The sequence below is a fragment of the Protomyctophum parallelum genome (genome assembly GCF_964188405.1).
Source record: "Protomyctophum parallelum genome assembly, chromosome: 15".
Classification (NCBI taxonomy): domain Eukaryota; kingdom Metazoa; phylum Chordata; class Actinopteri; order Myctophiformes; family Myctophidae; genus Protomyctophum; species Protomyctophum parallelum.
Genome location: NC_139710.1, coordinates 36,703,022 through 36,715,403, shown reverse-complemented (window position 1 = coordinate 36,715,403; position 12,382 = coordinate 36,703,022). Strand labels below are relative to the sequence as shown.

General features: G+C 44.7%; 1 protein-coding gene across 2 annotated transcripts in view; it reads left to right on the top strand.

Moving 5' to 3' along the window:
- atp8b5a (ATPase phospholipid transporting 8B5a) overlaps positions 1–12,382 on the top strand; it is a 52,809-nt gene that overhangs the window by 11,550 nt on the left and 28,877 nt on the right. For both annotated transcript variants that reach the window (XR_014570331.1, XM_083783669.1), the window contains exons 6-10: positions 793–854; positions 3,902–3,974; positions 5,347–5,417; positions 5,640–5,722; positions 8,281–8,439. Coding sequence is in view for 1 of the 2 variants with exons in the window: in XM_083783669.1 (XP_083639795.1) it covers positions 793–854; positions 3,902–3,974; positions 5,347–5,417; positions 5,640–5,722; positions 8,281–8,439 (448 nt within the window). In the remaining variant the exon portion in view is untranslated. The remainder of the gene's footprint in view (positions 1–792; positions 855–3,901; positions 3,975–5,346; positions 5,418–5,639; positions 5,723–8,280; positions 8,440–12,382) is intronic.

The following is a 12,382-nucleotide window of genomic DNA, read 5'->3' as shown; positions in this document are numbered from 1 at the left end:
CTGCTGAGCCAGCCTGATGGTTAGCTCAACCGTCTGGGCACCTATAGGCTGCTGAGCCAGCCTGATGGTTAGCTCAACCGTCTGGGCACCTATAGGCTGCTGAGCCAGCCTGATGGTTAGCTCAACCGTCTGGGCCCCTATAGGCTGCTGAGCCAGCCTGACGGTTAGCTCAACCGTCTGGGCCCCTATAGGCTGCTGAGCCAGCCTGACGGTTAGCTCAACCGTCTGGGCACCTATAGGCTGCTGAGCCAGCCTGACGGTTAGCTCAACCGTCTGGGCACCTATAGGCTGCTGAGCCAGCCTGAAGGTTAGCTCAACCGTCTGGGCACCTATAGGCTGCTGAGCCAGCCTGACGGTTAGCTCAACCGTCTGGGCCCCTATAGGCTGCTGAGCCAGCCTGACGGTTAGCTCAACCGTCTGGGCCCCTATAGGCTGCTGAGCCAGCCTGACGGTGCGCCGCGGGTTCGACTCCCGATCCCGACGGCCTTTGCCACATGTCTTCCCCCCCATCTCTCTCCCCATTTCCTGTCAGATTACTTTCAACCTGTCAATAAGTGGCTTTCTCTCATATGAACTATGAGGGACGTATCACTGGACTCCTAATGCAAGGTTTATTACAGTAAAAAATGAATATAAATGCATGCATTGGAATGGAAGTCTGGGCTTTACAACCAACATAATGCCTACAGCTCTGGAAATCACCGATATATCAGTTTCGACAAGGCATGTTCATGTGTGTTCATGTATGTTCACTTTCACAGCATGATGACGTGCACTGTGCTTCTCTTTCAGAATCGCCACAGGAGTGACAACCAAGTGAACAACCGCAAAGTCCAAGTTCTTCTTGGTGGCAAGTACGTTCGTTAGTGTGTGTGTGTGTGTGTTTGTGTGTGTGCGTGTGCATGTGCGTTTGTGCATGTGCATGCGCGTGTATTTTCACAGCCGTTTGCATATGTGTGTGTATGTGTTGTCGGTTCAAAGCTGATTGTTTGGTTAAATTCCTGGGTTTGCCATATTGGGAACTGCGTACACAACTACACACACACACGCACACACACACACAGACACACACACACACACACTAACGAACGTACGTGGTGGCACCGTGCTGTCTCTCTAAGAGGACCACAGGAAACAGCTGCAGGGTGACAGGAAGTGCTTGGTTGTATTTCCTGTTGACTTGGCGTCTGCTATTTCAAATATGTGAGGGAGCGCTTGATTTTCATGTTTTTCGTTGTCCCATTGCTCTAGATCAGGGGTCTTCAACAGGGGGGGGGGGGGGGTCCTCAGAGACACTGCGAGGGGGGCACCAAATCTTTGTTTGATAGGGACTTTATTTTGGGGTTTTTTTACAACCCATTTTGGGTGGGAACCCCTTTTGGTGTTATGCTTTGGCTATTGAAAAATAGCAGATCTACAAGCTCATAGCACGCCACAGAGTGGCACGCTACGAGCTTGTAGGTCTGCTATTTTTGAAAAATCGAAGAACGACATAGAAACATAGCTTTTTCAGAAAACTGTCAGGATGTAGAAGACATTTTTAGAATCTGGTCTCAGGTCAAAATGGGTTAACCGAAAATAGCAGATCTACATGCTCGGTCGGCTATTTTCGGCCATGCACAGGGCAAGAAGGGCAGACAGAGTACCGTGCTTCATCTCTCTCTCAGCTAAGGGGTCCCTGCTTCATCTCTCTCAGATAATTGGTCCTTGCTTCATCTCTCTCTCAGCTAAGAGGTCCCTCCTTCATCTCTCTCAGCTAAGGGGTCCCTGCTTCATCTCTCTCTCAGCTAAGGGGGGTCCTTACGTCATCTCTCTCAGCTAAGGGGGGTCCTTGCTTCATCTCTCTCAGCTAAGGGGGGGTCCCTGCTTCATCTCTCTCTCAGCTAAGGGGGGTCCTTGCTTCATCTCTCTCAGCTAAGGGGGGTCCCTGCTTCATCTCTCTCTCAGCTAAGGGGTCCCTGCTTCATCTCTCTCAGCTAAGGGGGGTCCTTGCTTCATCTCTCTCTCAGCTAAGGGGTCCCTGCTTCATCTCTCTCTCGGCTAAGGGGTCCTTGCTTCATCTCTCTCAGCTAAAGGGGGTCCCTGCTTCATCTCTCTCTCAGCTAAGGGGTCCCTGCTTCATCTCTCTCAGCTAAGGGGGGTCCTTGCTTCATCTCTCTCTCAGCTAAGGGGTCCCTGCTTCATCTCTCTCTCGGCTAAGGGGTCCTTGCTTCATCTCTCTCTCAGCTAAGGGGTCCCTGCTTCATCTCTCTCTCAGCTAAGGGGTCCCTGCTTCATCTCTCTCAGCTAAGGGGGGTCCCTGCTTCATCTCTCTCTCAGCTAAGGAGAGTCCCTGTTTCATCTCTCTCTCAGCTAAGGAGAGTCCCTGTTTCATCTCTCTCTCAGCTAAGGGGTCCCTGCTTCATCTCTCTCAGCTAAGGGGGGTCCTTGCTTCATCTCTCTCTCAGCTAAGGGGTCCCTGCTTCATCTCTCTCTCAGCTAAGGGGTCCTTGGGCTGAATAATGTTGGCCCTAAACACTGAGGATCTTACAGTGTAGATTAGGGTGCTACAGATACAAAATAAAGAGGACCTTATTTCCCCAAGAGCAAAAATCTAGCTTTTACTTTATACCCCCGTTTAGACTATCTTCTACAGAGGAAGCAGAAGTCATGACCCGGTTTCCGTGTGTGAACTATCGGAAAGGATACTTACTGCATTCAGTGGTCTCTGGTGACCAGAGGGGAACATGCCGCGTGCACGTTGTCTTTATCCTCTTTAACTAAATGACTTAATGGGCTCTATGCATTTTGGAATTATCGTGGGCCCCTATAGCTTCCCTACTCAGGTGTTAGCGATGATACTAATGAAGGCTCTGTTCCATTCTGGTCAAACAGAGTCAGTGTTTATGATACTAATGAAGGCTCTGTTCCATTCTGGACAAACAGAGTCAGTGTTAATGATACTAATGAAGGCTCTGTTCCATTCTGGTCAAACAGAGTCAGTGTTAATGATACTAATGAAGGCTCTGTTCCATTCTGGTCAAACAGAGTCAGTGTTAATGATACTAATGAAGGCTCTGTTCCATTCTGGTCAAACAGAGTCAGTGTTAATGATACTAATGAAGGCTCTGTTCCATTCTGGACAAACAGAGTCAGTGTTGATGATACTAATGAAGGCTCTGTTCCATTCTGGACAAACAGAGTCAGTGTTAATGATACTAATGAAGGCTCTGTTCCATTCTGGTCAAACAGAGTCAGTGTTAATGATACTAATGAAGGCTCTGTTCCATTCTGGTCAAACAGAGTCAGTGTTGATGATACTAATGAAGGCTCTGTTCCATTCTGGTCAAACAGAGTCAGTGTTAATGATACTTATGAAGGCTCTGTTCCATTCTGGTCAAACAGAGTCAGTGTTAATGATACTAATGAAGGCTCTGTTCCATTCTGGTCAGACAGAGTCGGGGTGCTGCTCACTGGAACCACTCTGCTACACCAGTGGGTCTCAACGTGACCTTGAGTGGGTTCCAAATGGCCCCGTACGGGTCGGTACCTTTTAAAAATGGACAAATGGCGGGTTCCATTTGTACACTCTCAGAGTTATGGGGGTCCTTGAAATTAAACCGTTTTGAGAACCACTGTACACTGACTAAATGGAACAGATCCTCTATTAGTATCATCTGTAAACACCTGTGAAGGAAGTAGGGAGTAGGAAGTAGGAAGAGTTATATTCTGTGTGCCATTGTATTGTGTGTGTTGGGTGTGCTTCAGAAGTAGGAAGAGTTATATTCTGTGTGCCATTGTATTGTGTGTGTTGGGTGTGCTTCAGAAGTAGGAAGAGTTATATTCTGTGTGCCATTGTATTGTGTGTGTTGGGTGTGCTTCAGAAGTAGGAAGAGTTATATTCTGTGTGCCATTGTTTCAGGTTGAGCAGTGAGAGGTGGATGGACGTGCAGGTGGGAGACATCATCAAGCTGGAGAACAACCAGTTTGTCACGGTCAGTATAGAGCTGTGTGTGTCACCATTACAAAAGTTTTATCCCACGATTTTGTAACCCATTTTTCACCCCTGTGTCAATTATCTAATGTGATCCTGGGCTCTACACACCCTCCGCCAACCTAGTCGCCATATATAGGGGACATGGGGAGAGCAACGGACTTAAACTCATGCTTCCTTCATGCCTGAGTGTCCAAGTTGCTCCTTTACACCTGACAGGGGGGAGTTCCCCTGGTTGGACGTAGCGCGTGGAAGGAACACGTTATTTCAACCAGTTCCTTTCCCCTCCATTAGGCGCCCCGACTGGCCAGGGGGAGGCATGTGTTTGCCTTTTAAGCTCCGTAATCACAAATTGCACAGGGCAGATATGACAAATAACTTAAATATACAAAGTACAAAAATCACATTTTATCATTTTTTTTGTCATTCCAAAGAAATGACAAAACAGCTTACAGCTTACAAGCTTACAACGTTGTAAGCGTCTAAATCTGCTATCATTGATTTTTTTTTTACATACATTTTTAAACATGGAAACGATCAACTATTATGCAAAACGAATTGTGATTATCTCAAATAATTGCCTATTAGGCGATTATGTGATAATTGTGACAGGCCTAATGGTCACTCGGTCTGTGACACTTTGAGGATGAATCAACTGAAACTAGATAAAGTGCCCCTCGGGGCACAGGACTCCACCAGGGAAGGTCAGGTTGTGGCCTCCTGGTGGCGCTATAATAGGCCAATGTGAAAAGGGTGCCATTTCTTCTTACAATTGACAATTGGATGATTTGAGGCATTTTGTTCCAAAAATATGTTTTTAAAAGATCCACCTGTTGGCGGCGCTATAAAAGGCCAATGTGAAAAGGGAGGGATATATTCCTCAGCCAAGTAGGAAAGTGCGTGAAAGATTTCACGTAAATTGCACACTGCGTTCATGATTTGAGGCTTTTTGTTAAAAATAAGCCAATCCTGCAAACTTTGAAAGCCAATGTTAGCCAATTAGGATGGAATATGAAATATCGGACAGATCCGTCCTGAACACATGACTATAGAGATACTGTGTAACGATTTGCGGGACTTTTGGACAGATTCTGGAGGAGTAATATCCAAAGATGTGTTTTACAAAAGTCGGCCTCCTGGTGGCGCTATAACAGGCCGTTCTGGAAAATTTGGGGCAGAGGTGCATCGTTGGCATCCAGGGAGTGCTTGTGCAAAATGTAGCATCGACCGGGTTAACGGTGCCGGAGATTAGCTGTACACAGACGGACAAACGGACACAAATCATACTCTCTCCCCAAGCCTTCGGCCTGGAGACAAAGAACATTGTGTTGATGTGGAGACTAAACAGCAGGACCTTTGTGTGTTTCTGTTAGGCTGACCTCCTCCTGCTGTCCAGTAGCGAGCCTCTGAACCTGATCTACATCGAGACGGCCGAACTGGACGGGTAACGTTTAATGCTCTCCTCAAACAGTTTGCACCAGCGTAAATATCAATGTTAATTTAACTCTGAGAGTGTATACAAAATTTGCACACTCTGAGTGTTTGGTTCCAAACTATCACTTAGCAGGGGACCCCCTGGAACTCCTTCAAGGACCCCTGGGGGTCCCCGCCGGACGGCACTTTGGATTGGGAACCACTGACCTACATCATAATGTGTGTGTCTCAGAGAGACCAACCTGAAGGTGAGGCAGGCCTTGACGGTTACAGGAGACATGGGGGACAACATTGAGAGCCTGGCTGCCTTCAACGGTGAGGAAACATCGCTGTTCATATCACTGACTCTGATGATGTTTTATGTATAGGATTTTCTTTTTAATCGATTCATGATATATCGCGATTTTTAAGCATTATGTTATACTTTAGCCATTTCTGAAAAATCGTGAAAATGTGGCAAACATTTTTAACTCAAATCTTTGCTTCTGGGGAGGTCCCTGGAACAACATATTTCCAGATCGGGGTCGGCGGCATATTACATATAATTTTTGGGGGTCCTTGACATGAAATATGTGACCAGTGCCAGCAGAATATGCCTCATCTCGCCAGAATGAACATGCCTTAAATCAATAAATAAACTCGTTTTTTTATTTATGTGATTTTCTTTTTTTTCATATTAATACAGTTTGAATGTTGAAGAAGGTTTTCATTCAAACAGATTGTTCATTTGGGCAAATGAAATGTATACATTTATACGTCAAAGTGGGCTTGTTTTTTAACAAGTTTTTGGGGGCAGAAGAGCGCAGTTCCGAGATTTGCATGTTGTTTTCGATTGGTCCTGGAATCTCTTTGTCCTCAGGTTTCACGCTCTGATCACCGCCCATTAGCGTGCTTGTGTTTGTAAACACAGAAGTATTCTACATGGCTATAGTAGTATGGAGGAGCATTTGGGTTATACTTTACAGAAAATAAACAAAACCACGTATAGCTACTCGCTGAAATACACTTCCCAGCTTGGAGTCTTTCACCAACAAACAAACAAACACTGATGTAGAAACATGAGGTTTTTCAGAAAACTTTGATGATTTAGAAGACATTTTTTATTTCGACGTCAGGCCTAAACGCACCACATTGCTGGTACGTGTCAGTTTTTGGAAGCATAAACAAAGATGTAGGAGCACATACCAATAGTGGGGAGTTGCTGACCACGGGAGACAAAACCTGTAAAGGAAGGAGAGGTCGCTCAGTTCGTAGTCACAATGCAAAAAAAACTATTTTATTGAAAGACCAACGTTTCGGCAAACAATATGCCTTCTTCAGGGTATAAAGAAGAGTGTATAAGCATAAACACGATGTGAATGTAGGGAAGTCCCTGACCCTAAAGCTACTGAAGGATAGAGGAAGATTATTCCAATCAGTGTTGTTTTTGGCAGAAATTTTAGTTTAGTCATAGTCTTTGGAATGAAACTTCATTTAGCTTTAGTCATATTTTAGTCACCTGGAATGTTTTAGTGTTTAGTCTAGTTTTAGTCGACTAAATGTCATAAGATTTTTGTCGACTAAATCTACGTTCGTTCAAAAGCTCACATCACAGCTGTCACTCGATCATGTAGGTTCACACTCTATAACATACGACGAATTAGACCGTTCCTCACCCAGGAATCAGCCCAGCTCCTAATCCAGACAACAGTCTTGTCAAAACTCGACTATTGTAACTCCCTCCTTACTGGCCTACCAGCATGTGCACTTAAGCCTCTCCAGCTGATCCAAAATGCAGCAGCTCGCTTGGTCTTCAACCAGCCAAAATTCTCACATGTCTCCCCCCTGCTCCGCTCCCTCCACTGGCTCCCGGTCGCTGCCCGCACAGAATACAAAACTCTGATGCTGGCATTCAAAGCAACCAAAGGTATGGCTCCCCCATATCTTACAAGTATGATTGAACCCTACAAACCCTCCCGCGCACTCAGATCAGCCAACGCAGGGAAACTGGAAGTACCCTCACTAAAAACGCCGGGACAACGCTCCACACGTCCCAAACTCTTCTCCCTTCTGGCTCCAAAACTGTGGAATGCACTTCCCATTGCAGTCAGAACTGCAGCATCACTCCCAATCTTCCGCCGTAGCCTGAAAACCCACCTTTTCAGACTCCATCATGGCCCGTAGCACTTACCCTAACCCCTTAGATAGCATTTCTGTTGGCTTAGATAGCATTTGACACAGACTTATAGCATGTTATGTAGACAGCACTATAATTGTATTGTATATAGTCATAGCACGCCATAGTACACATGTATAGCATAGTAGTGAATATGTATAGTTTATTATGTATAGTGTATGTATAGTTTCATCATATAGATATTCCACTGTTACCTTCTTAGCTTACGCATGTTTCATGATAGATGCTTTTATGTGATGTATTCCCATGCTTTTGTTCTTGCTTAAATGTAAGTCGCTCTGGATTAAGAGCGTCTGCTAAATGCCTAAATTGTAAATTGTAATCTACAGTTCATTTAGTCGACTGAAACGCATTTTGGCGGGCCTTGATGCCGTCGTAATGGCTCATTTTACACTTGTTGAAGATAGCCGCGGTGCATTGTGAGCTTGTAGATCTGCTATGTTCAGCATGCAACCAAGTGTAAAATGACTTATTCTCCGCTAGTCCCTTCCTAACATTTTAGTTTCTATCTGTTGACGAAATTGTCAATACATTTAGCATAGTTTTAGTCATCATGGCTTAGTTTCCATTTAGTTTTCGTCAGTGAAAAAAGAACATTTTTCGTCTTAGTTTTAGTCGACAAAAGCAACACTGATTCCAATCAAACTTCTTTGTCTTACTCGTCTTCGTAACAGCTTCTTTTTGTTCGTACCTCCAGGCGAAGTCCGCTGTGAACCTCCCAACAACCGCCTGGATCGCTTCACGGGAACGCTGACCTACGACAACCAGAAGTACTCGCTGGACAACGAAAAGATCCTGCTCCGAGGCTGCACCCTGAGGAACACCGACTGGTGCTTCGGACTGGTGCTGTTCGGAGGTGAGTACACAATATGGATTCTCTTCTCCACACCACAGTGGTGTGTAGTAGACTGGTGCTGTTCGGAGGTGAGTACACAATATGGATTCTCTTCTCCACACCACAGTGGTGTGTAGTAGACTGGTGCTGTTCGGAGGTGAGGACACAATATTGATCCTCTTCTCCACACCACAGTGGTGTGTAGTAGAGCAGTGGTTCTGTTCTGTTCAGGTGCTTTTCGGAGGTGAGGACACAATATGGATCCTCTTCTCCACACACCACAGTGGTGTGTAGCAGAGCAGTGGTTCTCATTATCAAACTCTTAACCCATTCAGGACGGGAGGAATCCCTTTTGGTGTTTTAAAGCATTATGTTATACTTTAAGTAAGTAAGTATAGCCTTGCCGAGCCATGAGGCCCATATGGCAGGAGACTGTTTCTGCAGGGAGGCATTGGGTCCCATTTTTAGAGTCTTTGGTATGACCCGGAACCAGGGATTGAACCCCGACCTCCCAGGCTCAGGGCGGACACTCTAACCACAAGGCCGCTGAGCTGGTATGTTATACTTCTATTGAAAAATAGCAGATCCACAAGGTCGTAGCGCGGCACTCGGTGCCACGCTACGAGCTTGTAGATCTGCTATTTTGTTTTAAATCGTGAAAATGTGGCACAGATCTTTGAATATATTATATTCTTTCAGAGCGAACGTTTGTTTTAACTCAAATCTTTGCTCCTGGGGGGTCCCTGGAACAACATATTTTCAGATGGGGGTGCGCGGCATACATACTGTACATTTAATTCTGGGGCTCCTTGACATGAAAAAGGTTGAGCACCACTGACATAGAAACATTGGTTTTTCTGAAATCTTTTAGGATTTAGAAGCCGTTTTTTAAGAATCGACCTCAGGTCTAAATTGGTTAAACTTGGACCCCCCCCCCCTCATTCACAAATTCTTTCAAATTTGTATATATATTTTTTAATAACTACCGTAATCTACATCGACAGCTTCAGTTACTGTTGGTTACTTTGCAGATTCAGATTATGAATACAAAGTATGCAATAACTAGGCTACAGTGCTCACGCCCTATTTTATGTGACAAAAAGTATAAGCAATGCTTGAAATATTTTGTACTTTTACTTTGGGACTGTAAGCATTATGTTCTTGCCAATAATGTCTTACGCTCCCCCCTGTGGTGAGAAATGAAAATAGCGGGCTGAAAAGATTGGCACAATATTGGCACTTTTTATGCACAAGGCAAAGGCATAAAACTTTTGCCCATTGAAGGCAAAGTCTGCAAACATGTAATTTGTTTACTAATGCCAAAGGAAAGTTGACAAGTCTCACCCGCTGCCGATTGCTGTCCAAGTGGTCAGACTTGAGCATAGGGATGTGAGTGAGCTATGTACCACTATGCAGAATATCTGAAAGCAAAAGCAGCTCACCGTTTGCTTTCATGGGTCATTTTTCTTTCACAATATCTTGTTTAAAACGTGTTCTCCTTCGAGCCAGATTTGAATCAGTAACCTAAGAATGTCCCTTAACCCATTTTGACCTGAGATCAGATTCTAAAAATGTCTTCTACATCATGACAGTTTTCTGAAAAAGTTATGTTTCTATGTCAGTGGTTCTTCGATTTTTCAAAAATAGCAGACCTACAAGCTCGTAGCCCGCCACTCGGTGGCACGCTACGAGCTTGTAGATCTTCTATTTTTCAATAGCTAAAGCATAACATAATGCTAACACCAAAATGGTTCTCCACTAGAGATGTCAATCTCCACTCTACAAACTGAGCTATCAAAGGGTTGATAACAGATCTGTTGCTCTATATTTTTTACTGAGCACCACATGTCAACAGAAATCATATTCAAGGCCTAAACTTAAGGAAAAAACTACCTTGTGTTGTCGTGAGCGATGTAATTTATAACTGAAAACCGGTCAAGAGCAGGTCACCATTTGCTGTATCTTCCAATAGGTAGTTTTTCTTTCACAATGTAAAAAAAGGAAAGGAAAGGTACTATGTTTACCCAGGGTAACTGGACTTGTTTACAGCCAGGCCCTGCTCATAGAACATTTCATGGTAGGGGTTCAATGCCTTGGGCACTTCAGCGGTGGTAATTTCAACGTGCCGGTCCGGGGATACGAACTAGCGACCTTCCGATATCAAGACCGCTCCGCAAACCGTTCGGCCACCGTCAAAACATGCCTTCCTTCGAGCCGGATTTGAACCAGCGACCTAAGGATGTCCCTTTAATCAACTACAGTCCTCCGCTCTACCAACTGAGCTATCGAAGGGTTGAGTTTTCACTGAGCACCATGCACCACTGATTCCACAAATGAATATTCCCCGGGAATATTGACCGGGACCAGGTATGGAGTCTGGGACATTCTGTTTCCCAGTCTCTACCAAGCCCCCAGATAGGGCTGGCCAACGTTGAAGCGCTCGGCCCTACTGATCAGAGCTGGGACTGCAGGCAGGCCCGTGCATTTAGCACCAGGAAAACCCTGTCAGCAGCAGCTGGGGTTTAACATTGAGCATTCCTCCGGGTTCTTCAGAACGCCACTGAGCAACTTCCATCTAAATGAATAGCATGGGGCGGGGCAGTCCGCCCTCTATCCTTTATGAATGGTAAATATGGTGCATTTATATAGTTATTTTATCCAAGGCGCTTTACAGAGATTGTGCATTACATTCACACACACATTCATACACCGAAGGCGGCAGAGACCATGCAAAGCACATCAGGAGCAAATTATATAAATTATTATAACTCTATGGTCTACCCATTCAGCTATGGACGCCCAAACTCATTTAAAACAGACATGTAAAACACATACTTTTTAATAAATGTAATTAATTCACTGCATCAGACAAATGCGACCATACATTACTGTGCATATACCAGAGAGTTCACATTTAAAAGTCACCTAAATGTGATTTGGTTTGACTTCAATGTATTATTTGAATAAACCAGTGTTTACATTAGATTACACCAATGACTAGCCAAGTACTATGAAGTAGAAGCAACTTCTTACAGTAAATATGTGATAGATAACACTAATGTGAATACAAAATGGCATACCACCCACTAAAAGGTAAATTGAAAATGAAAAGTAAAACATCCAAAAAGCTACAATAGCCGCGTGCGTGGCTCATGTGTGCTCAGGTACGTGCACACATAGACATCAAAGGGGGCTTCAGCCCCTGCCCTTTTACCCGTCTGTAAAACAACTGCCCTTTTACCCGTCTGTAAAACAACTGCCCTTTACCCGTCTGTAAAACAACTGCCCATTTACCCGTCTGTAAAACAACTGCCCTTTTACCCGTCTGTAAAACAACTGCCCTTTTACCCGTCTGTAAAACAACTGCCCTTTTACCCGTCTGTAAAACAACTGCCCTTTTACCCGTCTGTAAAACAACTGCCCTTTTACCCATCTGTAAAACAACTGCCCTTTTATCCGTCTGTAAAACAACTGCCCTTTTATCCGTCTGTAAAACAACTGCCCTTTCCAGACCGCAAATGCAGCATTTGCTATATATGGTGAAAGAAATGCACAATGCCACTCCTTTCCATGCCATGCTGCATATACCAGAAGGCAGCATTCAGGAGAATAGCTTTTTTCCCCCCAGTCTCCTGAACTTGAACAACATTTTGCGTTGAACAAATTTCTTTAGAAATACAATGTCGGCCCAGGCCGTAGCGTAACGGTCTGGGCACCGGACTGGTAATCCAGTCGCAGTGTGCCGCGGGTTCGACTCCCGGACCCGACACGGCCTTTACTGCATGTCATCCCCCCATCTCTCTCCCGTTTCCTGTCAGCCTACTGTCTGTCCCTTCAAAAATCAATAAAAGGCGTAAGCCGCAAAAAAATTATCTTAAAAAAAATATATATATATACAATGTCGTACTAGCTAAAGAGTGCTGGGTTGCGCCCTGAAAATAGCCGATCTACAAGCTCTCAACGC